This window comes from Saccopteryx leptura, chromosome 2 (assembly GCF_036850995.1).
Source record: "Saccopteryx leptura isolate mSacLep1 chromosome 2, mSacLep1_pri_phased_curated, whole genome shotgun sequence".
Taxonomy (NCBI): domain Eukaryota; kingdom Metazoa; phylum Chordata; class Mammalia; order Chiroptera; family Emballonuridae; genus Saccopteryx; species Saccopteryx leptura.
Window position 1 is genome coordinate 9,038,660 of NC_089504.1, and position 26,391 is coordinate 9,065,050.

The window sequence follows — 26,391 nt, forward strand, 5'->3', positions numbered from 1 at the left end:
TTGCTGGTTTGATCCTGGGGTCACTGGCTCAAGCCTGGGGCTGCTGGCTTGAGCCCGAGGTTGTTTGCTCAGTCACGAGGGCACTGATTCGAGCCCAGGTTAGGGCCTGACCCAGAGGGTGCCAGCTTGACCCTGAAGTTGCCAGTTCAAGCTCATGTCAGGGCACATATAAGAAGCAAGCAATGGCACAGTTAAATGGAACAATGAGTCGATTCTTCTCTCACTCTCGAAAAACAACAACAACAAAAACTAAACCCCCCAAACCCCCAAAACAACAACTTGTGTAAGGCAGCAAAAAATGGTAGCTTGAGGGAAATTTAGAGACTTTAAGGCTTATATTTTTTATTTTTAAATTTTATTTATTGATTTTCAAGAGAGAGGATGGAAAGAGAGAGACATTAGTTTGTTGTTCCATTTATGTATACACTCATTGGTTGATTCTTGTATGTCCCCTGTCCAGGGATCACACCCTCAACCTTGGTGTATTAGGATGACACTCTAACCAACTGTGCTATTTAGCCAGGGCATTACTTATATTTTTTTAAAAAGAAAAGATGACAATTAATTAGCTAGCATTCAAGTTACAAAATTAGAAAAAGTACAGCAGAACTCAATGAAAGTAGAAGAAAAGAAACCATTTAATGAAATAGAAAAATAAAGGTACAGTAGAGGGAATTAACAAAAGGCCTGAACTGGTTCCTTGAAAGAATAGTAAAATAGATAAAAGTCTGGCAAATTTGAAAAGACACAGGCGTAAAAATCATATTAAGAATCAGAAAGGAGCCTGACCTGTGGTGGTGCAGTGGATAGAGCATTGACCTGGAATGTTGAGGTCGCTGGTTCAAAACCCTGGGATTGCCCAGTCAAGGCACATACGAGAAGCAACTACTATGAATTGATGCTTCCTGCTCCTCCTTCCATTCTTCCTATCTCTCTCTCTCCTCTATCTAAAATAAAAAAATAAAATAAAAAAATAAAAAAAAGAATCGGAAAGGAAATAGTGCCACAGATAGAGCAGAGATTAAAAAGATTAAAATTCATTGAAACATAACTTATCAAAACTGACTCAAGAAGAAATAAGGATCCTGAATAGTTCCACGGCCGCTAAATATAACTGACTAGGTAGCTAAAATATTTCCACAGAAAACATCAAGTCCAGATCATTTTAAACATTCAAAAACAGATAGTACAATTTATACGCACTCTTCCAGAGCATAGAAAACAGGGAACACTCCTCAGCTCACTTTGCGAAATCAGTATAACTTTAGTACCCAAACCTGGACAACCTCACCCATGAGCCTACATATGAAAATTTGAAAAAAATAGTAGAAAATGAGTCGAATAAAACATTTAAAACTCATGATCAAATGGGTTTATACCATGAATGTAAGGGCAGTTTAACAATATGTATTATATATTAATATCGTTAATATATTTTATAACATGTAATATATGATATATAATGTAATATCATATATTACATGTTATATAATGTTATTTATATGTAAAATATGTAATATATGCAGTAACATTAGCAGTTTAAAGGGAAAAAAATGTTAAATGCTAAAAAAATTTAATTAAAATTGACATCCTTTCATGATTAAAATTCTTACTAAGCCCTGCCACTGTTTGTACAAACCCTCCCAAAAAGTGGCTTTTCAAAAATGCTTAAGGACATTCTGTTTTTTACATAAATTGGCCTTTCCACTGTTAAAAAATAAAATAAATTTTTTCCTAGGAATATGAAGAAATTTTCTTAACTAGCAAATTTAGCAAAATAATAGTGGTAAAAAATTTAGAATTTTTTTTCTTAAAACAAAATAATGATCCTAATTAATATCCCCTAATTAACTTTTATTGGAAGTCCCAGCCAACATGTTTAATACAAAAGAACAAGGGAAAAAGAAAACAGGAAGGAAGGAAGGAAGAAAAGAAGGAAGGAAGGAAGGAAGGAAGGAAGGAAGGAAGGAAGGAAGGAAAAAAGGAAGAAAGGAGAAAAGGGAAGGTATAATGTTCAGAAAGAAACAAAACTATTATTTCCAGATGATATAACTATCTACATTAAAAATCCAAAATTATAGGCCCTGGCCGGTTGGCTCAGCGGTAGAGCGTCAGCCTGGCGTGCGGGGGACCCGGGTTCGATTCCCGGCCAGGGCACATAGGAGAAGCGCCCATTTGCTTCTCCACCCCTCCCCCTCCTTCCTCTCTGTCTCTCTCTTCCCCTCCCGCAGCTGAGGCTCCAATGGAGCAAAGATGGCCCGGGCGCTGGGGATGGCTCCTTGGCCTCTGCCCCAGGCGCTAGAGTGGCTCTGGTCGCAACAGAGCGATGCCACGGAGGGGCAGAGCATCACCCCCTGGTGGGCAGAGCGTCGCCCCTGGTGGGCGTGCCAGGTGGATCCCGGTCGGGCGCATGCGGGAGTCTGTCTGACTGTCTCTCCCCGTTTCCAGCTTCAGAAAAAAAAAATCCAAAATTATATACTGAGATACTATTAAAATTCATAAGAGTTTACCAAGGTGGCAGGATATAAGATAATATTCAAAATGAAATTTATCTTTTCTATACTTGCTTATAAAACAACTCAGAAAAAGACAAACCTTAGGATAGTGTAACAGAAAGGAATCTAAAATTTAAACATGAAAGTCAAAACTAAAATTTAAAAAGAAAATATAAGAGTATATTTTTATGACTCAGGTAGGGACAGATTTTGTAAATAAGATGGAAGGAAAAGCACACCATAAAAAGTATGATAAGCCTGACCTGAGGTGGCAGTTCAAAACCCTGGGCTTGCCGGGTCAAGGCACATATGGGAGTTGATGCTTCCTGCTTCTCCCCTATTCTGTCTCTCTCTCTCTGTTCTTTCTAAAATGAATAACGTCTTAAAAAAATAAGAAAAATTAAAAGTATGATGTTAGGCTGCATTAAAATGTAGAAGGTCTATTTCACAAATTGGAAGAAATTATTTGTAACTAACTAGCAAAGGATTTGTGTATATATATATATATATTAAAATAATATATATTTATTTGTAGATACATATTAAAAACTGTAGAAGTAAAATAAGAATAAACCAAACAACCCCAAAGAAAATTGAGCAAAAGACAGAAATAAAGCATTTCGCAAAGGGAAAACACAAATGAAGAACAGACATTGAATAGATACTGAACCTCATTAATAACAAGGTGGTAGCAAATTAAGGGCATTTGAAGGTCAAAATTGGTCAAGTCCTGGAAAGGATGGAGAGGAACAGGAGGAACCCATATTACTTGTTGGTAGAAGTGTAAATAGTAAAATCACTTTGGAAAACACTAACCCATTTACTCTGCTACCAGAGTAGATTCTGGAAAAACTCTGGTTGTGGGGCCAAGTAATGGACACTCATTGCAGCATCGTTCATTCTAGTGAAAGAGTGGAAAAACCCAATGCAGTGGTGTCTTGAGATACGAACAGACCAACATACGAATTTTTTTTTTTTTTAAGATACGAGCTGCGACTCGGTCCCTATCCGAGCAAAATTCCGAGATACGAATCGTGATTCCGGAAGTTGCCACTAGTTGGCGCGTTGGCGCATGGGTCCAGTATCGGCAGTTTGATATACACGTTGACTGACTTACAAGCTCGGTTACAGAACGAATTAAATTCGTATCTCAAGGTACCACTGTATCTCCTATACGAGAATTAATAAGTGTTATATAGGAACAAATAGTGGCTACATTACTGTGAGTAAATGTTGCAAAACTTAAACAAGAATAACAAAGCAAACTAGCAGAAGACTATGCCTGAAACCAGAAAACTTACTGCAAATATAAAGCTGCCTGCCACTACCCAGCCAATAAGTAGAGACAAGGATTGAATCTTTATGGGCGCTTTATTTCAATGGCTGGAGATCTGAGAGGACAGGGGTTATGTACCCCAAAAACCATCTGAACATCTTATCTCAAGCCAACCTTTTGATAAGGGGAAGCAAAGGGCAGGTAAAGGGTTTGGAATTCAGGAAAAAGTGAATTAGATAAAACTTGCGGTCTAGAGACTTTGCCAGCATTTCTTCATCAGCTGACCAGGAACTCTTTATCTGCGTCCTTGTCAGCGGACACTCTGTTCCTGGAGCACCAAGGCTTAGATACCATCTTGGTTGCTTGCCGAGCTCCCGGGCCGGCGGCACAAAGGGTGGGCTGCTCGCCGCCCTCGTGAAGTCACGTGGGCCCGTTCCTGTATCCCAGCTCCTACAACAAAGCTTTTTACTTACCTTAATCATTAAGCCTATTAATTATAACTAAAAGCCACTATTACTAAAGCTAAAGTTTTAACTCTTGAGTTCCCTTTATCATTCTCCACTGTTAGTTTGAACTGTCTTACTTCTATGAGATGAGTTTCATATGGAGGCATTCATTGTGCTGCTGAGTGTGTAGCTTAGCATTAGGAAGTCTCCTAGGGGTCATTAGTCAGTGCAGCTGGTCCCGAGGTCAGCTGTGGCATCGCTCGTCTGGTGTGCTGCTTTTCTGGGCCTAGAGCTGAAACACAACTGAAGTCTAGATGTTATCCCTAGGGGTTAACGCTTACGTGCTATTCTCTGGGCCCCTGGTTCACGCCCCTGCTAAGGGAGTCTAATCCCGGGACTAGCCATACGCTAGTGGAGGAAAGGTTAGCCTGGGGGTAAGGTCCTTGTTCTCCCCGTTTTGCCCATTGCTGGGCACCTGGGGCTTTCCACCCTGGTGACCTTCTGTGCCTGGCCTACATAGTCCTTGCTCTGCTCGTGTCGACCTAACTGCCTACCACACACATAGTATGATAACACTTGGATAAAAAGCTCAGTAACAACCAAAACTGAATGAGATATAATTTTAGGGGATCAGGAAGTAGCCAACATGCAGAGGAACGAAGCCCACAGTAGTTCGTTTTACTGTTCTCCCTGCTCAGTGGTGGGAGAGCGCTCTCTGCAGTGGGCTGCCGGCCAGGTCCAGTCCTGGGCAGTGCCCGGCCCCGAGGAGCTGCCCTGAGACAGGCCCCCAGCTGCGGCACCCGTCCCTCTGTGTGGACTCCCCTTGGATGGCCCAACTCCTTCCTGCTGCTTCTCCCCACCAGCCTGATGGTCACCAACTTGCTAGACTCCAAATCTACAGAATTCCTTCCTGGACTCTCGGGGGGGGGCAAGGCTTTCATCTTGAGAATGAAGTTGTCATCTCCCTCCCCCATCTTCCCGTCTGCACGGACAAGGGACTGGCCGTGCGAACTCAGCAGGCCGCTGACCACTCTGGGCTCTGCAGTCCCCTCTGTCAGCGTAAGGCAGTGACGGCAGAGGCGAGGCGCTGAGCCTGCTAAGGCACGAGGGGAGGGTGGCTTCCTGGGCACAGTCGCCCTCTCTCCCTGCCCCTTTGTCCTGGCGTGTCTGAGCCAGCCCGCTGGCCAGCGCCAGGGCAGCAGCCTGGGACGGACCACACCTCTCAGCCCTGCTGTTAGGTCCTCTCCAGGGAAGAGCCCCCCGCATCCATCCCCTGGCTTGGAGCCTGATCTGGTGAAGCCCGCCCCACCCTTCAGAAGGGCAGAGTTGCGAAAAATTAGGGGTTTTCCTGTCGGTCTTGGCCTGCCTTTTAAGCAGAGTTGCTTGTCTACACTGGTAATCTGCCACTCACTGCGCTGTGACCCCGAACAAGCCCCTTCACACCTCAGAGCTTCATGTCTCCGTCTGTAGGATGGGCATAACGCTGCTTTGGGTAAGAGTGAAATCAGGCCTGAAGGCAGTGGCCTGTGACAAGCGCTCAGCACACGCAGCAGCTACTGCCGTCCTGCTCAAGGTCGCCGTCACCAGTTGTTGGCAAGGCGTTTCATCAGCAGAGAGAACAGTTGTCCGAAGGGCCTCCTCCCAGGGTTTCGGCTTCACCGTGCTCTGCGGAACACAACTCCAGTTTTCTGCCCTTGTCACAACTACTCTGTCTGTGGACATTTTTTGTGATGCATAGAACTTGATTATTTGCTTATTAGTAAGTCGCCACCAGTAATTCACTTTTTCAGTTGAACTCTGATGCTTATGAAGTCCCCCAGCGCCTGGCCCTGTGGCACAGCCTCCCAGTGCCTGCGGGTGACGCGGAGGTGTGTGCGGGACCAGAGGGGACCCACTCCAGGCAGGTACTGCTGCCCCGGCAGGGATGATATATGATGCTCACTGTGTATTTTACACCAACGATCATTGTTTTCATTTGTTCCTAGGAAACTCTGACAATATCCAGTTGAATGGAATCTGCAATAAAAATTAAAAAAAAATCCCCCAAACAATGTCTCCTCTTAAATATCAGTTCAAAATCTGTGCATGGTAGGTAGTTTCACAGATCGTGTTGCTATAAACAAAGAGGGTAATGTTGCGAAACCGGAGGTGGGACAGATGCAGAGGCCGTTACTGTGCTCTGTTGAGAACCAGCCTAGCTCCTTTTTTTTTTTCCTTTCTTTTTCAGTACTGATTTTTCTGCCAGAGACTTGGAAATATTATCTCATTCACCCAATAACCCTGTGAGATGGTGTGGGTTTTAGTCAGGGCTCTGGAGGCAAGGGCAGAGATGCAAACTAGCTTACGCAGTAAAGACTTTATTGGTCATTGATTTGTTAGCCCTTTAATGCTTCCATAAATTGAAGGCTTGGGGCTGCCTCCGCGTGTCCATCTTCTTACTGCTGTCTGTGCACTGGCCACAGTCTCTAGGGCTCCCCCCTGTGGTAAGGAATATAGCTGCCAGCATCCCTGTAACTTACCATCCAAGAAGGTACCCCAGCTTCATGGCCCGAACAATCACAGGGAACGGAGTGCTCTGGCCAAGGGGCCTGGGCCAGGAGCCTCAGGTCGGAGAGACTGGTAAGGACAAGCTCCCATCGCCCATGCCTCAGTGCCTCCTCTGGTATGGCCCCTGAGGTCACAGGAGGCCCAGGTGTCAGCTTCAGAGCACAGGGAAAGGAAGGCTGGTGTCACAGGAAACACAGCTTCTGGACGCTTATCCTGACCTAAGGAGGTGGGGGAGCCTCTCCAGTACCAGCGGCAAGGACAGCTCCACGCACCTCCTGCAGTGCCCTTAGGCCCCTTCGGTTCAATGGTCTGGCTGCTAAGAGCTAGCTTCCCGGCGGGCAGAAGTGAGGGCCCCGGTGAATAAGCTTAACCTCACTGTCTGAGGGCCTGGGGTCGGATGGACCCTGCACCTGGCTCACTTACTCATGGGACCCTCATGATGGCTCTATGCTTGCCTTTCAGTTTATAAAGAAACAGAGACTTGTCCAAGGTCATGCCGCTGGGTGGCAGAGCTGGGATTCCAGCGTGACAACACTCACTACACGTTCCCTGAAGCTGGGGGTGGCGGAAGCCCACACACTCCAGAGCCCCAGCCCCCACCCAGTCAGTTGCCCCCTTGGTAGGTCGCGGTGGCTGCAATGACCAGAATGAAACACTGAACCCCTGGATCAGGGGCTCCCTGCTGTGCCCACCATCCCGTGTTCTGGAAGCATCCATAGGAGCCAGCACACTCGGAAGGTGGACCTGGATCTTGCTCTGGTGAGAGAGCCCCTTCCTATGCCTGGGCAGGGCCTGAGCCTGCTGACCTTCCACAGGGGGTGGGGCAGAGGAGAAGGGGTTGGGAAGGGCTGGGGCAGGGGGGTTTGGGGGGCTCAGTGGTTCTCTCCTCACCCCGGTGGTCCTCCCTCTGGGCTCAGGGAGGGCTGATTCCCCAGGAGCCAGTGCGCTGAGGATTGGCAGCCTCCCCTATGCCTCGGTCTCCACGTCAATAAAATGGGGGTAGTGAGAGCACCTGCCCCCCAGGTCAGAGCGAGAAGTCGGTGGGACGAGCCAAACAGGCTGGGAGCGGCTGGAGCAAGTGCTCAAGAGGAGGCTGCTGTTCCCCGTCCCCACCCCGCCCCCGTTTTTCCTCCTGCACCTGTTCGCTCCTGCCGCCGCTCTGCCTTTTCCTAGCTGTGTGGCCTCCGTTTCCTTCACATCTCTGAGCCTAATTTTCTGTCCAAATGAGCACGCTCACACCTACTTCTCCGGGTGGTGATGAGGGATGCCCGAGATCGTCCCCATGAAGCGCCCACACAGTACCTGGCACACAGAAGCCTCGGGGAAGAGGGTTCCTTCCTTCCGCTTGGCGGTAATCCCGAGGCTGCGACGAGCCCAGCCGCCGCTTCGGCTCCCACCTGCCTGACTCGCGATCGCCATCTCGTGGCCTGACGGCTGACTGCAGGTTAAGTGGCGAAATTAAAAAACGAGCTTTCTGGTCTCTTTGGGGGATTTAGTAGCCAAGTACCCCAAGCTTGAATAAGGGAGGTGAGGTCTGAAAATGGGGTGCTGCCCATAGAAAAGCCTGGGTGTTCTGCCGCAGACGGGAGGTGCAGTAGGGGCCGCCTGCCTCGGGGCGCATTCCCACAGATTCTGTGCTAAGAACTTTCGGTACATTACTCTTTTATGATTTGGACCCGAGTTTTCCAAATGAAGAAATAGAGGTTCCTGGGACATCAAGGGTTCCAATCAGTTGCAATCAATTGAAAATATACTTTAAAAAAATCTAGGAAGTGGGTGCACAAGTTTTTTTTTTTTTTTTTATTCCTCTTTAGGCCACAAATAAATATATACATTATATATATTCATCTGTATTATTCAAAATCAGTGTGCTGACCTTATTCCCAGCCAAATTAGAGGATAGTATGTGTGCCAACCTCCTCCCACTGCCAAGGGTCTGCCTGACCCCTGGCATGCGCAAAGTGGGCACTGTAGCACCATGATGTCACCTCCTGCCATCTCTGGCCTTTGGACCCTGACGCAACCTGGGTGTGCCCTGCCTCACTGGCCCCCTGCAGTGCCCACCTCTGAGTATTTGTTCTGGCTGCCCCCTCTTCCAGGAGGCTTCCCTTGATTTCCCAGTCACAGCTGGCAAACCCCACTACTCATCCACTCTGAGTCTCTTTCCCTGTCACTCCGTCTGTGCTCTGCCCGGACAGACACAAGGGGCTGGGAGGGTCTTCCATGCAAAGGATGAAGACGAAGAGGCTGAGCAATGGGGCGGGGCTGTCTCCATTCTCCAGTCAAGCCCCAGGCGTTGCTCTGAAGTCAAAGCCTTCAGAGAGTCCCCCTGCCTGTCTGTCAGTGCCCAGACTGCAGGTCTGCGTGGCGTGGGTTCCGAAGCAGCCAGAGGTCTCAGGGGGCATGTAGGCCGAGCAGTCCTGGCTGCAGGATAGGAGCCCCTGGGGGAGGGGGGACCAGGGGGCGCAGTGTCTTCATCTATCAGGTGGGCATTACAATTGTCCCACCCCACGGGCAGCGAGGAGAAAGTGGAATGAGAGGTGTAAGGTTCAGCCCAGTGCGCGGCGAATGCCAGTCTCCCTGAAGGGCTGCTCCTCCCGCTCAGAGGCGATGAGCGGACCCGGCAGCCTCCTGACCTCTGCCTTCCCAGCCACCCAGCAGGCTGGCCACCGCACAGCAGGCCAGCTGCGTCGCCCGAGTCCAGGGGCCGTCTGTGGCTAGCAATGGCGGAACTTGGCTAGCGTTTGTCCTGTTTGAGGCAGCCCCTGCCCGCTCTTGTCTGCTGGGCCTCGGCCTACATTTCCTCCCTCTCCCTGACTTCACTTTCTGGGCCGGGGGAAGAAGACAGACAGACAGGAGACCGGGGAGCAGAGGATTAGCTCAGCCCCTCCCTTTCACCCTCTCCGCCACCACCACATTTTTTAGTGACAGGATTTTAAAAGTTTGCTTTAGGCGAGAGAGTTGGCAGCCTGCAGTTGAGGGGCCGGGGAGAGCTTGGAGGCCACTCTCATACAAGCCTAGGCCTGGGGCTCGGACACGGAGACCCAGCTTAGTCCTGCCCCTGTGCTGTGCAGTCTGGGTCGAGTGACTTGATTTCTCTGAGCCTCAGCGAGGCCCCTTTGAAGGTAGGTGAGTGTTTCCTTGCTCCCCGAGGCCCTGGCCTGACCTTGGAGGATAAGATCACAGGGCCAGCGAGCGTGGGCTTAGGGAGGCAGTCCGGGTGGTGTTAAGGACATGCATTTGCAGCCAGACCTGACTTTGAACTCTGGTTCTGCTGCCCCTTGTTAGCTTTGTCAAACTGACCTGGTTGCCACCTCTCTCTGAGCCTCGGGTTTCTCTTCTGAAACTTGAGACCTTTAATACCTGCCTCTCAGGGTGTTGTGGGGTGCAGAGGAGGAAGTAAACTGGAGGGCCCAGGGACAGAGGGACAGGAGCGGCGGGGGGCGTCCAGGGGTGGGGGCAGGGAGAGAACACAGCGGCAGCAGGTCTGCGGGGGTGAGGCCCGAAGCCTCCCGGATGCACAAACAAAGCTGTACAATGATAGGACCATGTGTGGATATATAATACAAGCAGCCTCACCGACGCACAGACAGACGCACGTCCATATGCAGGTCTAGACGGCGTTGTGGGTAGACCCACTATGCACACTACACCTATACGTACAGACACCCAGCTTCGTGCACAGTGTGTCTGGGCCGATTGACCCACGGAGCTATTTCCACAGACACACACACACACTCCTCAGGGTGCTCTGAGGAGCCTGGAGACTTCCCGGAACACAATCTGAGAGCCCAATTCCTCTGCGTTCCTGCCATCTCCACCCATTGCCCACCCCGCCACCATCCCCCTGGACTGGGTCCCACGTCCTCATGATATTCCGGGTTTGGCTTCTGCTTCTTCACCCTCCCATGTCGCAGTCCCTTGGGCAAGTTGGGTGCTCAGCCTCCGGTCCCTTTGAGGCCCAGCCCTGCTCCAGGGCATGTCCACTGGATGCCCCCAGAGACCCAAAGCTTCACACACCCCAGACCAGAGTGTTCCGGGAACCCCCATCTCGGTGACCCAGGAGCCTAGAGTTTGCTTTGACTTCCCTATCTCACCCATATCTGGGGAGTCTGTCCCCTTCTTTCTCCCCACTGTCACCGCCCTAGTCAAAGCCATTGTTACCTCTCACCTGGGTGAGAAAGGTGACTCGCTTGACTTCCTGCCTCCATCCAGGCCACCTGACCTCGCTGGAGCTAATCTTCACTCACAGCGAGACCCTGGGCGGTCCGGCCCCACCTCCATCCAGGCCACCTGACCTCGCTGGAGCTAATCTTCACTCACAGCGAGACCCTGGACGGTCTGGCCCCGCCTCCATCCAGGCCACCTGACCTCGCTGGAGCTAATCTTCACTCACAGCGAGACCTTGGATGGTCCGGCCCCGCCTCCATCCAGGCCACCTGACCTCGCTGGAGCTAATCTTCACTCACAGCGAGACCCTGGACTGTCCGGCCCCGCCTCCAGGCCACCTGACCTCGCTGGAGCTAATCTTCACTCACAGCGAGACCCTGGACGGTCTGGCCCTGCCTGTAGCCTCATTGCTTCTCTTCGGTTCCTCCAACCCCAGACTGAAGCTGTTCTTGGAGTCTGGGAGAGTCACAGAGTTTGCCCGCGTGTGAGGTTTTGTACAAGCCTGGTGCGCTTCCAGACATTTCTCCTCCTCATCTAGCCCCTGACACGCTGGATAACTTTGGATCTCAGCTTGACTTGTAGCTTCTTCCAAGAAGACTTCCATGATGCCCCGCCCCTCCAGATGAGGTTTGGTACCCTGTAACAAGGCCTTACTGGACCTCAGTTGAGCTCAAATCACACTGTCTACTTCCTTGAGGCAGGGACCACCAATTCCTGGTTCCCAACCTGGCGGCAGGCACTTAGAGGGCCCTTCCTATTGGCTGGCTGAATGGATGAATAAGTCCTGGGAGGGCGAGGGAGTGGGATGGGGTGGGTGTGTTCCAGCATGGACATGCTCAAGCTTGAGATAGGACAAGGATGGGGAGATGAGGATTATGAAATAGGAGAGAATGGGTTGGGAAAGGCCAGAGACCCCAATCCTCCTCCTTGACCTGCTGTGCCTGGTGGCCATCAGGCCATCTGCTGCCCTGGCCAGATGGCTCGGTTCTTTGGAGCATCAGCCAGATATGCAAAGGTTGCTGGTTCAATCCCCGGTCAGAGCACAGCAACAGATCGATGTTTCTGTCTCTCTCTCTCCCTTCCTCTCTAAAATCAGTAAATTAAAAAAAAAAAAAGATTGTTCAGGCGATGGAACACAACGAAGAAGGAAATCTGCTAACATCTCTGCAGGACTGGCTCGGGCCCCGCCCCGCCCCGCCCCCCAAGGAGAGCCACCACAGGCGTGTACAGGTTGGTTTATTTACAAATATACGGATGTCTCATTTTTTTGTTGTTTCCATTTTCTGCTTTTGTGGCAGAGCGGAAAGTGACAGTGGAGGCAGGGCGGGGGTGGTGATGTGGTAAACGCTAATAAATAATTTAACAATGACAAGTTATTAAATAAGATGTGTCTGGGGATGGCAGGTGGGCAGTGAGAGTCTGTACAAGGAAAACAGAGGAATGGCCAGTGGCCTGACCCCCACACCCAGCTGGGCTGGGCTCCTGGGGGACCCCAGGGTGGGGGCACCGGCAAAGAGGCTCATGGGAAACGGCACCTCCCAAGGGCCAAAGGCTGGAGGGCCCTCCTGCTCCCCTGGCCCCCAGGCCGTGCGGGCCTGGGGGTGTGCATCTGTGAGCCTCCGTGTGCGCCCAGGTGTGAGTGTGTGTCCATGTGCGTGTGTGTGAGCGTGAACCCCCTTTCACACGGGGCGGAGTCAGCCCCAGAGCTGTGGGTTCTCCCCAGATGGGAGGTGAGATCCTCACTCTAGGTGGTGCCCAGAGCTCAGGCTGGGGCCAGGCAGGGCTCGGCCAGTTCCCCCTCCTACTAGGCCCCTTGTGGTCAAGTGAGAGGGTGGCCCGCTCCAGATGGGTGGGTGAGACAGGGGAGCCCCCTAAAGGAGAAGAGGCTGCCCAAACCCTGTGCTGGGAGCCTTGCCCTGCTGGGCCCTGCTCATCTGTACCTGGTAGACCTCCCACCTCTGCCTCTTCCAGGAAGCCTCCCAAGATGCCCAGACCACCTACACTGACCCCTTCCCTCACAGGCTCTGCTGGATCCATGGTCTGACTCTTGGAACCACTGTGTCCTTCTGTCCATGGAGAAGACAGACAAGGCTCTGGCTAGGGGCACCAGCCCGCCTTCTTGTCCCTCCTCTGCCCTCTCTCTCTGTTACTGGGGCACATCCTTTCCTCTTTCTGAACCCCAACTTCCCCAGCAGCCTCCTCCTTGCCCACCACTCACTTTCTGCCTCTTCCTCTAGAGACCAGGCTCTTATGTCTCTTCTCCTTCCGGCTTTCCACTGTGCCCCCCCCAAACAGTGATGATGGTCCCTCATCCTGGAGGGGACGGGGTCCTGGCTCCTTACTGCCTCCCGAGTCAAGGCTGTGCCCCTCCCACGTGCTGGGAAGAGCCCGCTCCTCTCGGCTCGCCCCAGACCCCAGTGAGCCCGTAGCTCTGCGTGCTTCTGCTCGGTGACCCTGAACACTTGCCTCCCTTCTCTGGGCCTCAGTTTCCTCATCTGAGAAATGGGTCCCTCTCCAGTCCTGGGACAGAGTGTGCCTGTCTTTCTTCCTGGGAGAGAGCCCCTCAAGCGCAGGTGCTGCATCTCTAGGTCGTCCGGGGCTGGGCAGAGGGAGCAGAGCCTGGGGAGGCTAGAAAGATCGGCCTCAGCAGACAGGGGAGGAGTTACCTAACCACAGCGGAGGGGTGGCTCAGGCACGGGAGCCCTTGCAGGTCCCTTCTGACTTTGACAATCTGTGGGTCATGAGCATGGGCGTCCCTGTACCAACTCCTGGTGGTGGCAGAGCCCTGGCTGGACTTGGAGTGGCAAGAGTGGCTTAGACAAGCCATGCCCCTGACCCAGAGGTCATTCACTGGACAGGGAGGACGAGGGGCTGGTGGGCAGTCCCTGTGCTCAGGTCCAGCTCTGGCACCGACTGGCTGTCAGAAGGCTGGCCGGGCCCTCCCCTCCCCTCCCCTCCCCTCGGTCCAGATTTCCCAGCTGCAAAGTGAGCAGGGAGGGGACTAGATGACCCATTCCTGAGGTTCCTTCCAACTTAGAATCTGGGAGACAAGGCGAGGTCTCCTGGGGCAGGGGCATCCACCCCGGGCCCTGCCAAGTGCCCCCGCCAGGATCGGACGGTGTGAACGCAGAGAAAGGGCAGCATCTCGCTCAAGAAACAGCCCCGGACCGGGAGACGGCAGAAGGCTGAGGCTGCAGAAGGACCGAGAACATCGACTGAGATCCCTGTGCACGTTCTGTGTGAAACAGGAGAGAGCCCAGAAGGGCCAGGCGGCCTGCTCAGCCCGAGGGCTGATGCTGAATCATGTCACCTCTCTGCCAGCTGCTCTGAAGGGCAGGTGAGGTCTGGGCCCAGGAGCCAGGAGGGGTGGGAAGACAGGCCCGCTCCGGAGTGACCGAGGTTTCCCCAGGGAACAGACAAGGAGCAGACTGGAGAACTCTGAGGATCCCAGGGAGGGCCCAAAGGCGGAGCGTCAGACATCGTCCTGTTTGCTCCAAGGCTGGACAAGCAGACCTCAGGGTGGCAGTCTAGGGCTCCGAGTTAGAATGAAAGGCAGGGCTGTGAGCACCTGGCTGAGGACACAGAGACCTCCAGGGTCCCTGAGAGCAGGGCCCACCAGCCTGACCTCACTTTCTCTTTGGCAGGGTTAGATTTGAGTGAACTGGGTGTGGGGAATGATATAGTGTATGTGGCTTCCAGCAGCGCACAGAACAACGCTGGAAGTGAGGCTGAAATGTAACATCCAAGGAGGGCTGGTTAATGGGCCAATGCCAAAAAGGGAGAGGCCCTGAGAGTCCGCATGCCTTGAGTGAGAGGCACAGGGCCATCCCCCACCACACACACACACACAGAAGAGATGTGGCTTGTGTGTGATGGTCAGCAGATTCACTTACAGAAGGGCAGGGTGAGTTTCCAAGATGATGCAGCCTAAACCATTCACTGGATCTTGGGCCAAATTAAAAGAGGCCGGATGCCTAAAGCTGTGGAGGTGATGAGTCTGCTCACTTTGGCTCGCTGATGTCAGGAGGTGAAGATTGGGTTATATCTGCTCTACACCTTCATAGGGAAAACTGGAGCCCAGCTATGGGTACAGTTTTAAGAGGAAGAGCTAGAGAGAAACTGGAAAAGCCTGACTTTGAGAAGCGAGGACTCAGAGCTGAAAAAGGTGGAGGTGAAATCAGAAAAAAAGGGCAGCTGAGTTGGGCCTGATGAAGTAGTGGGCTCCCTGTCTCGGGAGGTGTGCGAGGAGAGGCAGAGTTGGCTTGGCAGGAGCCAAACCTAAGGCGGAGTGCCAAGTGGGTGATTTGCGAGGTCCCTTTTCACCTGGAGGTTGTGCCATCTTGCCCAGCGCTGCCTGGTTCCGAGCGTTCTGTCTCGGCCCTTGGAGCTGGCTGGCGCCTGCCCTTCCTGCCCGGGCAGCCCAGCCCCGAGGGCTGCAACTGGGGTGCAGCTGAGTCCACCTGCTTCAAGCTCACCCCATCCTCTCCCCTTCCTCACTCCTCTCCTATTGCTATAAGAAGTGGGGTTCCCTCCCCGCCGGGGGGTTCCTCTTTCCCCTTCCTGCTGCAGCAGGGCTGCCCCACAGAGACCTCTGTCTCTTTCAGTGTCTCTACGTCTCTGTGTGCGTATCTGCACTAGGTGTGCCCCTAAGTGTGTGTGCCTCTGTCCCTTCAGGTCTTTCTGGGCCCCATCTACCCTCCCTGGTGGGCCTGGCACCTGGCAGGCTCTCCCCCCCCCCAGGCTCTGGCGGGGAGGGTGACCCTCGGCAGGTGGGCGTGCCCGCAGAGGTGGGGGCGGTGGGCGCCAGCACAGGATACAGGTACAGGTAACAGGCGCCGCGCACGGCATCGTCCTGGCACAAGCATGGGGGCCCTGCCTTGGCCTAGGCCTGGGCCATGGAGGTTGGCTGGACACAGAGAGGATGTTTAAAAAAATAGAGAGAATTTAAGCTTCCAAAAAAGATAGGGAGAGAGGAGGCGATGAAGGCCGAGGTGGGGCTTGGAGGCGAGTGGCTGTCCGAGAGCTCTGGGTCTCTGGGGGTGACACGGTCTCTGTGGGCAGGACACAACCTCTGCCCAGGCTGTGCTCATGTGTCCGTCCAGCTGTGCCCGGTGGGCACTCTAGCCAGTCCCGGCTGGCCGAGGGGAGGGCACCGTATGGCTGTCTGCAGTCTGTGCGGGCGACAGGGCCAGGGGTGGGGAGGTAGCCGCCACGGCCCGCGGTGCCACCCCGGGGCCCTTGCCCAAGCGTCCCTGTGGCCAGCTGGCTCTCAGGAGGCGAAGTAGGAACTCTGCATGGAGTAGAGCCGGTCGATGGGGTTCCCCACGCGGGCCTGCAGGGAGCCCACGTCGGAGGAGCCGAGGAAGCAGTCGCTGAGGCTGGTTAAGGAGGTATCGCTGTCGATGTCGTGGAAGATGGAGTCGTTCCCTGGGGGGCAAAGAGGGCGTCAGGACAGGGGTGTGGGCTGAGGCTCCTGGGGACCCTGTCAGCCTTACAGACTGTGCGGCCGGAAGCAAGGCAGGGACAGGACGACCTCCTGCCAGCGCCTGACCGGCGGGGCTGGGGACCATGGGCCCCCTTCCTGTCAGGAGGAGGCGCGTGGGCCCTGGGGTGGGAGGTGGCTGTCACGGCCCCCGGCCGGCCAGGCCAGGCGGGAAGCAGGGATGGTCCTAGGGCAGGGGGGGGCAGGGCAGCTTACCATAGGGGTTCATGTGGTCACCTGGCATTTGGGGTGGCGTGAGGCCCTGCTGGAAGGGGTCGCTACTGCCATAGGGGCTCTGCTCCATGGCCACGATCTGCTGCTGCGGCGGGGCCAGCGGCGTGTAGGAGGCCATCATGCCCTCCATGCGACTCGACAGGACCTCTGGGGGCAGAGCACGCCTTCACCGACGGGCCCTGCGCCCTGTCCCACAGACCCAGGAGCCCCCACAGAGGGCCGCCAGGAGTCCCCGCAGACCTCCCACATGGCCCCTGGCCCAGGGCAGCCCCTCTGACCTTCTCCAGGGGAGACCCCCCTCCCTGCGGCTGAGGTCCCCGAGAGCCTTCCAGGGCCCTGAGGACGCCTGAGCCCAGGCGTCTGACTCCCCTGTCCCCAGACCCCACGCCAGCTCCTCGTCCAGAGCCCTCTCCTCCCTGCCCCCACCCTCGGAGGCCCCGCGCTCTCGGAGCCGGCTCTCTGGGGAGACAGACACCTCGGCAGGCAGTGAGGACTCAGCCTGTGGGTGCAGTGCGCCCCCCACACCGGTGGGAGTGGGGAGAGGAGCCCGGTCTGTTGGGCCACAGCCTGAAGAGGGAGAGGCTGGGCGTAGGGAGACAGGGCTGAGAAATGGCGCCTGGGGGCCTAGCTGAGCGGGCGCCCCCCTGAGGCTATAGGAAACCAGGCGGGGGTCTCAGCCAGGAGGGGCTGTGCAGAAAGGCCAGGAAGGTGGACAAGGAGGTGGGGACCTGTGGGAGGGAGGAGGAAGTCAGGTGGAGGCTCTGGGGTCTCCAGCAAGGAGATGAGATGTGAGAAAGACAGCGGCCGGAGGGCCCTGAAGGTCACACAGAAAGCCAGCCCTGGACTGGGCCGCTGAGCGGATGCACTGTGTGTGGGACAGGAAGGGTCAGAGGGGACTCCTGGGCTTCCGGTGTGGCCCTCAGGCGCCCCACCCTGCTTTGGCGGTCCCAGAGAATTCCCCAGTCCCGGCCTTCAAGGCCCTGGCGGTTCCATGTCCCCTGAGGCCTGAGAGGCCAGCTCGGGCCTGAGAGGTGGAGAGAGCACTTCGGCAAAGCCCGGTGCTGGGGCCGGGGCAGCTGCTGTCCCTTCGCCTCACCGCCACCGTCAGGGTCCCTCAGGGGCCCACCCCGACTCCGCGACACCCTGTGAGCTTTCTCTGGGGATTCACTTCTCTGGAGACTTCTGCACCCATCACCGTCAGGGTCCCTCAGGGGCCCGCCCCGACTCCGCGACACCCTGTGAGCTTTCTCTGGGGATTCACTTCTCTGGAGACTTCTGCACCTGCCACCGTCAGGGTCCCTCAGGGGCCCGCCCCGACTCCGCGACACCCTGTGAGCTTTCTCTGGGGATTCACTTCTCTGGAGACTTCTGCACCCATCACCGTCACGGTCCCTCAGGGCCCCGCCCCGACTCCGCGACACCCTGTGAGCTTTCTCTGGGGATTCACTTCTCTGGAGACTTCTGCACCTGCCACCGTCAGGGTCCCTCAGGGGCCCACCCCGACTCCGCGACACCCTGTGAGCTTTCTCTGGGGATTCACTTCTCTGGAGACTTCTGCACCTGCCACCGTCAGGGTCCCTCAGGGGCCCACCCCAACTCCGCGACACCCTGTGTGCTTTCTCTGGGGATTCACTTCTCTGGAGACTTCTGCACCTGCCACCGTCAGGGTCCCTCAGGGGCCCGCCCCGACTCCGCGACACCCTGTGAGCTTTCTCTGGGGATTCACTTCTCTGGAGACTTCTGCACCTGCCACCGTCAGGGTCCCTCAGGGGCCCGCCCCGACTCCGAGACACCCTGTGAGCTTTCTCTGGGGATTCACTTCTCTGGAGACTTCTGCACCCGCCACCGTCACGGTCCCTCAGGGGCCCACCCCAACTCCGCGACACCCTGTGAGCTTTCTCTGGGGATTCACTTCTCTGGAGACTTCTGCACCCGCCACCGTCAGGGTCCCTCAGGGGCCCACCCCAACTCCGCGACACCCTGTGTGCTTTCTCTGGGGATTCACTTCTCTGGAGACTTCTGCACCCGCCACCGTCAGGGTCCCTCAGGGGCCCACCCCAACTCCGCGACACCCTGTGTGCTTTCTCTGGGGATTCACTTCTCTGGAGACTTCTGCACCCGCCACCGTCACGGTCCCTCAGGGGCCCACCCCAACTCCGCGACACCCTGTGAGCTTTCTCTGGGGATTCACTTCTCTGGAGACTTCTGCACCTGCCACCGTCAGGGTCCCTCAGGGGCCCGCCCCGACTCCGAGACACCCTGTGAGCTTTCTCTGGGGATTCACTTCTCTGGAGACTTCTGCTGGGGTCCACCGCGGGCGGCAGGGAGTGCGCTCAGGGTCAACACGCGGCTTAGGCCCTGCACTCCAGGCCGAGGCCCAGCTCTGCTCCTTTCTGGCTGAATGACCCTGACCGACCCCTTGGTCTCGTGGAGCCTCAGTCTCCTCATCCATGAAATGGGACACGACAGCGCCCTTCTCACGGGGACCCGTAAGAGGGACGTGTGTCGAATGGCGAGGACAGAGCCTCACACGCGGAGACAATGAGTTGAGGGTTGCAGCTTTAGTATCAGAAGTTCTGCCAGCCCTCGGGCCGCCCACCCTGCCATCTCTCCTCCTGTGTCCTGTGGTTGCTGCCGCCTCTCTACGTTATTGACCTCAACTGGCCTTGGTGGCAGGTCCTCGGGAGTCTTGTTATTGAAGACTGAGCCGGGGCCCCCGTCCCCGCCCCCGCCCGGGCAGGCCCGCTCACCTTGGCCCAGCCGCTGGGAGTTCTGCTGCTCCTGCTGCTGCTGGTGCCGCCGCGCCAACTTCTTCATCTGCAGAAGACACAGCGTTTGCCAGTCCCTGTCCCCCGCCCTGCCACTTGCTCCCCGCCCACCCACATCAGGCCTTCTGTCTTCTGCCCGCGCCCCCCACTCCATTCCTGCCCAGTGGGGGCAGCAGGTGGCCTCTTACCTTCGCTCTTTGGTTCTGAAACCAGACCTGGACCACACGCACGCTGAGGCCTGTCTCTGCTGCCAGCGTCTCTCGGACCTGCCCAGAGATAGGGACGGGGGAGAGGGGGGGAGAGGTCAGGCCCCTGGGGAGGTGGGGGGGGAGGCTGATGGGTGGGGAGTTGGAGGGGTGCCCCAGCCCCAGTGGAAGGGGCGGAGTCTGGAAAGGCAGCAGGTAAGGGCCAGCCCTGCCCCCCGCCGCCCCTCACCTTTCGGCAGGGCTTAGAGGAGACCTCGAAGGAGGCCTTGAAGGCTCTTCGCTGCTGCGTAGTGAGGATGGTCCGGGGTCGCTTGGGCCTCCGAGGGTCCTTTCCGTCGTCCCCGCTGCCCTTGCTCTGGCTGCCCTGCCCCTTGGCCGGTTTCATGTCCCCATCCTCGTCCTCACTCTTTACTGTGGGGACACAACCGTCTGTCAGCCTTGTACCCTTAGGCAGTCTCGTGGCTGGCTTCTGGCACCCTGGTGACCCCCGTCCAGAATGCTGACCTTTGAGAAAACTAGTTTGGCTAGCCCAGTGCTAACCAGGTCCCAGGGCCCAGAGAACCTTCTTCCTCGAAGCTTCCAGAGACAAAATTTATAGGCAAAAACCACACTCCAGATGTTCTCACACAGGAGTATTCTGACCATGACAGACACACACTCACCCGCCAGCACGCACACATGCAGACTGGCTTGTGGGCCCACCAAGACTCGAACACGTGCAGCTCACAGACATACTAACACACACACAGGCGCACGGGCACAGGCGGGATGACCAGGCACACACGCACGCACACACATGTGTGTCCACCCGATCCCATGCACAGCTGGCTGCGCCCATGCCCCAGAGTGTGGCTCTCAGAGATGTCAGCCCCAGAGGACGGCAGAGCCGCCCCTGCCCCGAGCCTCCTGCCGCCCTCATGTCTAGACCGGTCTCCTTTGTCCAGGCCCGTCTTCCTCGGAGCATGAGCCCCCGCGGGTGGAGCTGTCTCCGCCCCAGAGCTCTCTCTCTAGGCCCGGGAGGAATGGGCCGATGGCCCCTGGCCAGCCTCTGCTGTCCCATGGGCGTCCAGGCAGCCACGGGCCTGGCCAGGATGGTGCCCTGCCCAGGAACGGACGGAGGGACACATGGATAGGAGCTCACTAGCTCCACCAAGGGTCCTGGCAGTGACAGAGCCCCTCCATCTGAGCAGATCCCGTGACCATGGGCTCCAGGGTATCCCAAGGGCCCAGCACAGAGAAGGTCACCTCCTTTCCTTGCTCCCATCCTTCCACTGCCCCTGGAATGACCAGGTGCCAGCCACTCCCTGGCTCTTCCCACCTCAATACTCTTTCTTGGCTGCCATTCCTGCTAGGAGGGTTCCGAACAAGCGTAGTTTCCTGGGGGTGTGAACACTCTGGGAAATGGGGTCTTCCCTCCACCACAGAAAGCCCACCCATCTGGGAAACGGGACAGCTCAGGGCTGCTGCTCCCCGCTGCTGGAGGCTCTGGGGGCTTCAAGACAAGAGGACCCGTGAGATCCCTACCTCTCAGTCAGTCATCAGCAGCCTACAGACCTGGTGCTGGTAGAGCCCCTATGGTGCTGAAAGAGCAAGGGTGAGTATGGTGGGCCAGACGGGGGCGTGTGTGTGCACACATGTGCAAACCACAGTACATGCGAGCGTGTGGCTTAACGTGTATATAGCTATAGGCATCAGTACTTACTGCATGCATGTTGTGCTGGGTCTTGCTTGTGTGCATGAATGCGTGTGTGTATCTGCATACCTGGGTGTGATTTTTTGCATGTTTGTAAGCACATGTCTACACATGTCCATGTGCCCCTCTATGTACATTCCTGGGCATGGGTGCATTTTATATGCTCGTGTGCATTGTGCAGACACACACAGGCACAGGCACGTGTGCCTCAGTGGCAACGCCGCAGGCGCATCTGTGTGCCGGTGGGAGCGTGTGCGCACGCACACGGATGTGTGCACGTGAACGCAGCAGTGCATGTATGCACGTGGATCTGGGGCACTGTCCGCGTGCAGCTCCGGCTGCGGGGGCCCAAGCGTGCTTCTCGGTGGGCTCCCCGTTCCGCAGCCTCCTGCCCAGCCACCCTCCCGGCCGCCTGCCCCGGCTCCGGCGGGCTCACCGGAGTCAGACTCATCGGGGCTCACGGAGCTGAGCAGGTCCTTCTCCTTCTCGTAGTCGCCCTTGCACAGCAGCTGGCCCTCCTTGAGCACGAACTCGTCGCCCTTGCGCAGCTGCCGCTCGCAGACGCAGCAGCAGAAGCAGCCCAGGTGGTACACGCACTCCAGCGCCCGCATGACGAACTCCGTGGGGGCTATCTTCTCCATGCAGCCGCTGCACTTGGCCGCGAAGAGCCTGCGGGGCACAGGTGGGCACATGAGCTGGGCCACGGCCTTCTGAGAGCCTCTCCCTCCCACCACCTTGACCCTCCAGCCCAAGTGGTAGAAGCCCTCCCCGGGCACAGTGCCATGTGGGGAGAGCCCTGCAGCCCTCTTCTCCTGGCTCGCAGGGCCTGGCGGCCTCAGGGTGGGTGCTGGGCATCCTGCCCAGAGATGCCCTCCCCTGTATGTGTCAGCTCGGGACCCTTCCTGCTTAGAGACACAGTGGCCACTAGAGGGCAGAGTACAAGACAAGCCTCAACCTTTCCCCAGAACCAGGTCAGCCCCTGGCCTGAGGGGAAGGGTGGCTGCCCAGAGGCCCGTCCACCCTCACTCCAGGACCCGCTCTGCCTCCTCCCTGCCCTCCATCACCCCCACATCCAAGCAGTCCCCACCCCTTCATCCTACCCCCCTACCCCCGCACGGGCCCCTCCTCTCCTTCCTGAGGGGCTGTCTCAGGCTCCGCCCTAGGTCTCTGGCCCCTCCACCCTTCAACTCACCCTACTGGATGGAGCCAGAAAGATCTCTCTAAAACACACACCCAGTCGCCCTGCTTTCCTGATCTGGACTCTTCTATGGCTCCCCAGTGCCCTTGGGGAACATCAGGTTCCCGAGTCTGGCACTCACGGCCCTTCGCCGTCCTGCCTGGCCTCTCACCCCCTGCTGCCCCAGGCCACGCCCACGGAACAGCGCAGCTGCTCTGGAAAGGCGCACTGGCCTTTCTTCTCTTTCTTTCTCTTTCTCTCTCTCTCTCTCCCTCCCTTCTTTCCTTCCTCCCTCCCTCCCTCCTTTCCTTCTCCTTCCTTCCTTCCTTCCTTCCTTCCTTCCTTCCTTCCTTCCTTCCTTCCTTCCTCTTTTTTCTCTCTTTCTTTCTTCCTTCCTTCTTTTCTCTGCCCCTGGGCTTGGCTACCACCTACTTAGCCCTCTGTTCAGTTTAAGCATTGCTACCATGAAGAGACGTATTAACCAACCATGTACAGAATGCCAGCCGCTGTTCTAGGCACCTTGCCTGCAGAAACACACATAATCCATGCAACAACCCTATGAGACCGAAAGGAATGTTAATCCCATTTTAAAGACTAGGAAACTGAGGTGCTGAGAGGTGAAGTCACTTGCTCAGAGTTACATGGACAGTAAACGATGGAGCCAACTCTGAGCCTGGACCTAACCTAGTCCCTCCATGACAAAGAGGGCCCACCTCCCTCCCTGAATACAAAGCCAGGTGGGGGGCTCCAGCCCCTGGCCAGAGTGGACAGAGGGGTCTGAGCAACATGGCCCGTCCTCTGCCTAACCTGCTGACCGCTCCTCCTGGCTGCCCACCCCTGTCACGTGCCCTGCTCTGTGGGAACTCAGCCTCAACAACATTTTGATGGAAAAATTTATGAAGAATCAAATTATTGCTGCTGGGAGGGAATTAAAACCATTTTTCATTCCCTGCGTCCCCGGGCCACGTCTGTGGGCGCCACCTTGGGAGCGCTGCGCACGTCCCATCCCTCTTTATGGCCCGCCATCACAGGCACAGATTACAGCTGCAATTCTCTGCTAATCGGCTCTGGAACAGCCATAAATGGGAGGCATTCGGCCTGCCTCCCTTCCCCCGGCGGCCATCAGCGCCGCCCACGGCAAGCTGGTGAGCACAGTGGACAGGGCTCGTCGCACCAGCCTGCTGCCCCTGGTACCGGCCAGGGCACTCCAACTGGGGGCACCTCCAGCAACCCTGCCACCCCCTCTCTCCTATCCAGCAGGCTCCTACTCATCCTGCGACGCCCAGTTCTAATGCTACCTCCTCGGGGAAGCCTTCCTGGATGGCCCAGCCTTGGTAAGGCGGTCTCCTCCATGCTCACCTGAGCTTCTCTGGTGGGCCTCGGTTCCCTCTCCCAAAACACAGGTGTCAGCAGGACATCCCGCAAAGGGCCGTTGTCAGAACTGAATGGAACTGAGCATGTAACTCAGTGAATGAGGACCACCCAGGGTGACAGCACTCCCAGTCAGCGCCCAACCCTATAGTGGTTCTACAAGGCCAGAGCTCGCTCCACCTGGTCCTCGGGGCCTCAGTGAGCGTTTATGAGGCGGGTGAGGGAAGGTCTGGGGTGGGCTCGGGCTCAGGCTGGGCTGTCGGCTCCAGGCAGACAGGACGCCCCCAGCCTACACCGTACGTGACTTCACAAGGACAACCCGAGCTGGATTTTGGCTCTAATTTGGCCCTTTCGCTGGATACCATCACTCAGTGCAACTGACCCAGCTGTCCACGGCAGCCTCAGGCAGGGGCCCGCCCAGCTCTGCCGCTGGGCTGGGGGAGGAGCCAGGTTTGCAGAACCCGCTGCTCTAACACAGAGGACACGCCTGTCCTGTTCCCCCACTGCCCCCCCACCCCGCCCCTCCCCACATTCCACCTCTTGTCCTAGGGGCCCCATTAAGATCAGTAGCTGACCTCTGGGGCCCAGGGGCGGACAGGTAGTGGCCACACCTCTGTGCCAGGACGGCGGGGCCGCGGTCTCCAGCGGAGGCCAGCGCACCTTAGGCGGCCCCCCAGAGGAGGCCTTGTTCGGCCTGGGGAGGGGGCGGCGGGGCGGGTGACCTGCATTTGCAGGCATTGCCACGGTGCAGGCTGCGATCATTCGGAAGAGCCCCTGCTAGTAATGCCTTGGCAGCAGGGGGTCGATAGCTACTTTCTCCAAACTCATCAACACAATCTATTATTAATACTTCTCCAAAGGCTCAGCGCCGCCATTACAGAGGCAGCGCCAGCCGCTCGGGGCATCATCTGTTATCTAGATTGCAAAAACTCGGGGAAATAAAACAAACCGCGCACACTTTATAAACGGAATGCGCCATCCGTCTGGTCTCTGAGCATCTCTCCTCCCAATAAAACATCAGGGGGGACACATGAAATACTCGCTCCCAATTACGGGGTGCCTTTGTCTACTGTGCAGGGGTGAGAGTGGCTAACGACGTGCACGGGAGGGGCTGGGGCTCCAGCAGGCTCCCCTCCCCTCCCCTCCACGAGCCCCTGCTGCCTCCTTCACTCCCTCCCGCCTTGAGGGATTGGTGGAAGCCGCCTTCGCCATGGAGAAGCGGACCCAGCCACAGGAGGGTGGCACTGGCATCAGAGGGACTCAGGCTCCTGCGCCTGATTCCCCCACTTCTGGCTGGTGACTGGGCAAGTGATTTCCTCTCTCTGCACCTCAGCTTACTTATCTGGATAATGGCCTCGGTAACACTGCCTGCTTTTCCGTGTGGAGATGCAGGGGGCACGGCGGGAGTGGTCAGTGGACTGGGGCGGGCTTTACGAGGGCAGGAGCAAGCCTCTCCAGGGACGCTACAAACACTGCCCAGAAACAGAGTCGGCCAGGATGGCAGGCCTTCTGCCTCCCTTCCCTCCCTGCTCCCAGGGGCTCTGGAGCCTGGGAGCACCAAAGGCACTGGGTTTGGAGCCCAGGTCCTCAACTCCATCCTGACTTAGCCACTCACCAGTTCTGTACCTGTCTGATCTTGGGCAAGTCAGAGCCTCAATTTCCTCATCTGTAATATGGGGACCATAGTCCCCACTCCCCAGAACCACGCTAGGGATTTCAGATGGGTGTGTCTCTGTCTCTCACACTGGGGCTGAGAGGCGGAAATGAGGGGGGTCCTCGGGCATGGTAGGGTGCCCTGGGAGGCCCAGACACACTGGGCCAGGAGGAACTGCCTGTGGTTTCCCCACTGGCTCCCTGGGCTCTCAGTATCCGCCCCCTGCTCCACCCCCCAGGCCAGAAACTCCAGGTCTAGAGGGCAGCCTTGTGACCACATCACAGGCACACAGGCCTGCTGGTAACCCACATAAGCCTCTCCTCCCACTTCTCATGGAAACTGCCCAGGCTTTCCCTTCCCACTGCCCAGGCCACCATCCCTCTCCTCCCATCTCTGCCCCCAAACACCTGCTGACTTGGAAGGATTTGGCCCGGGCATTCCTTCCAGGAAGCTACCTTCTCCCCGGTCTCAGACAGATGCCCCTTGCGAGCGCGCCGTCCTCACCCCGCCCCTCCACACGGTGGCACTTACCACACGGTGGCACTTACACTAAGGACTCTGCTTCACACACTTCCAGGCCCACCTTCCCCTTAGTCACCTCTGTATCTTCTGTGCTGAGCACAAGGTGCCACACCAAAGGGAGCAATAAACATTTGTTGAATGAATACCAGACCAACCACTGTGGTCCTGTCCTGCCTCTGAAGCAGGGAAAGGCTGTCCCCATCCTCAACCTGGCGTGGAGGGGCCCCGGCCACCTGCCCTGGGGCGGCGTGTGACCTGGGAAGGGAGCAGTAAGTGGGGCTGTGGGAGGGTGAAACACTAGGGGTCTGGGGGGTCGTCCTGGCTCCGTAACATTTTCGCTGCCTGACTGC

The 26,391-nt window shown here is 56.3% G+C and overlaps 1 protein-coding gene across 2 annotated transcripts in view; it reads right to left on the minus strand.

Annotated features, from left to right (window-relative positions):
- Positions 1-13,888: 13,888 nt before the first annotated feature.
- Positions 13,889-26,391, minus strand: part of LMX1B (LIM homeobox transcription factor 1 beta) — a 79,584-nt gene continuing 67,081 nt past the window's right edge. The window contains exons 3-8 of one of the 2 annotated variants that reach the window (XM_066367142.1): positions 21,754-21,986; positions 19,854-20,035; positions 19,607-19,684; positions 19,401-19,467; positions 16,654-16,797; positions 13,889-16,361 (exon numbers count right to left, since the gene is read on the minus strand). In XM_066367142.1, coding sequence (XP_066223239.1) covers positions 16,204-16,361; positions 16,654-16,797; positions 19,401-19,467; positions 19,607-19,684; positions 19,854-20,035; positions 21,754-21,986 — 862 coding nt within the window. In that variant the 3' untranslated portion in view covers positions 13,889-16,203. Of the gene's footprint in view, positions 16,362-16,632; positions 16,798-19,400; positions 19,468-19,606; positions 19,685-19,853; positions 20,036-21,753; positions 21,987-26,391 lie in introns of both variants that reach the window. The other variant, XM_066367141.1, reaches the window with a different exon arrangement.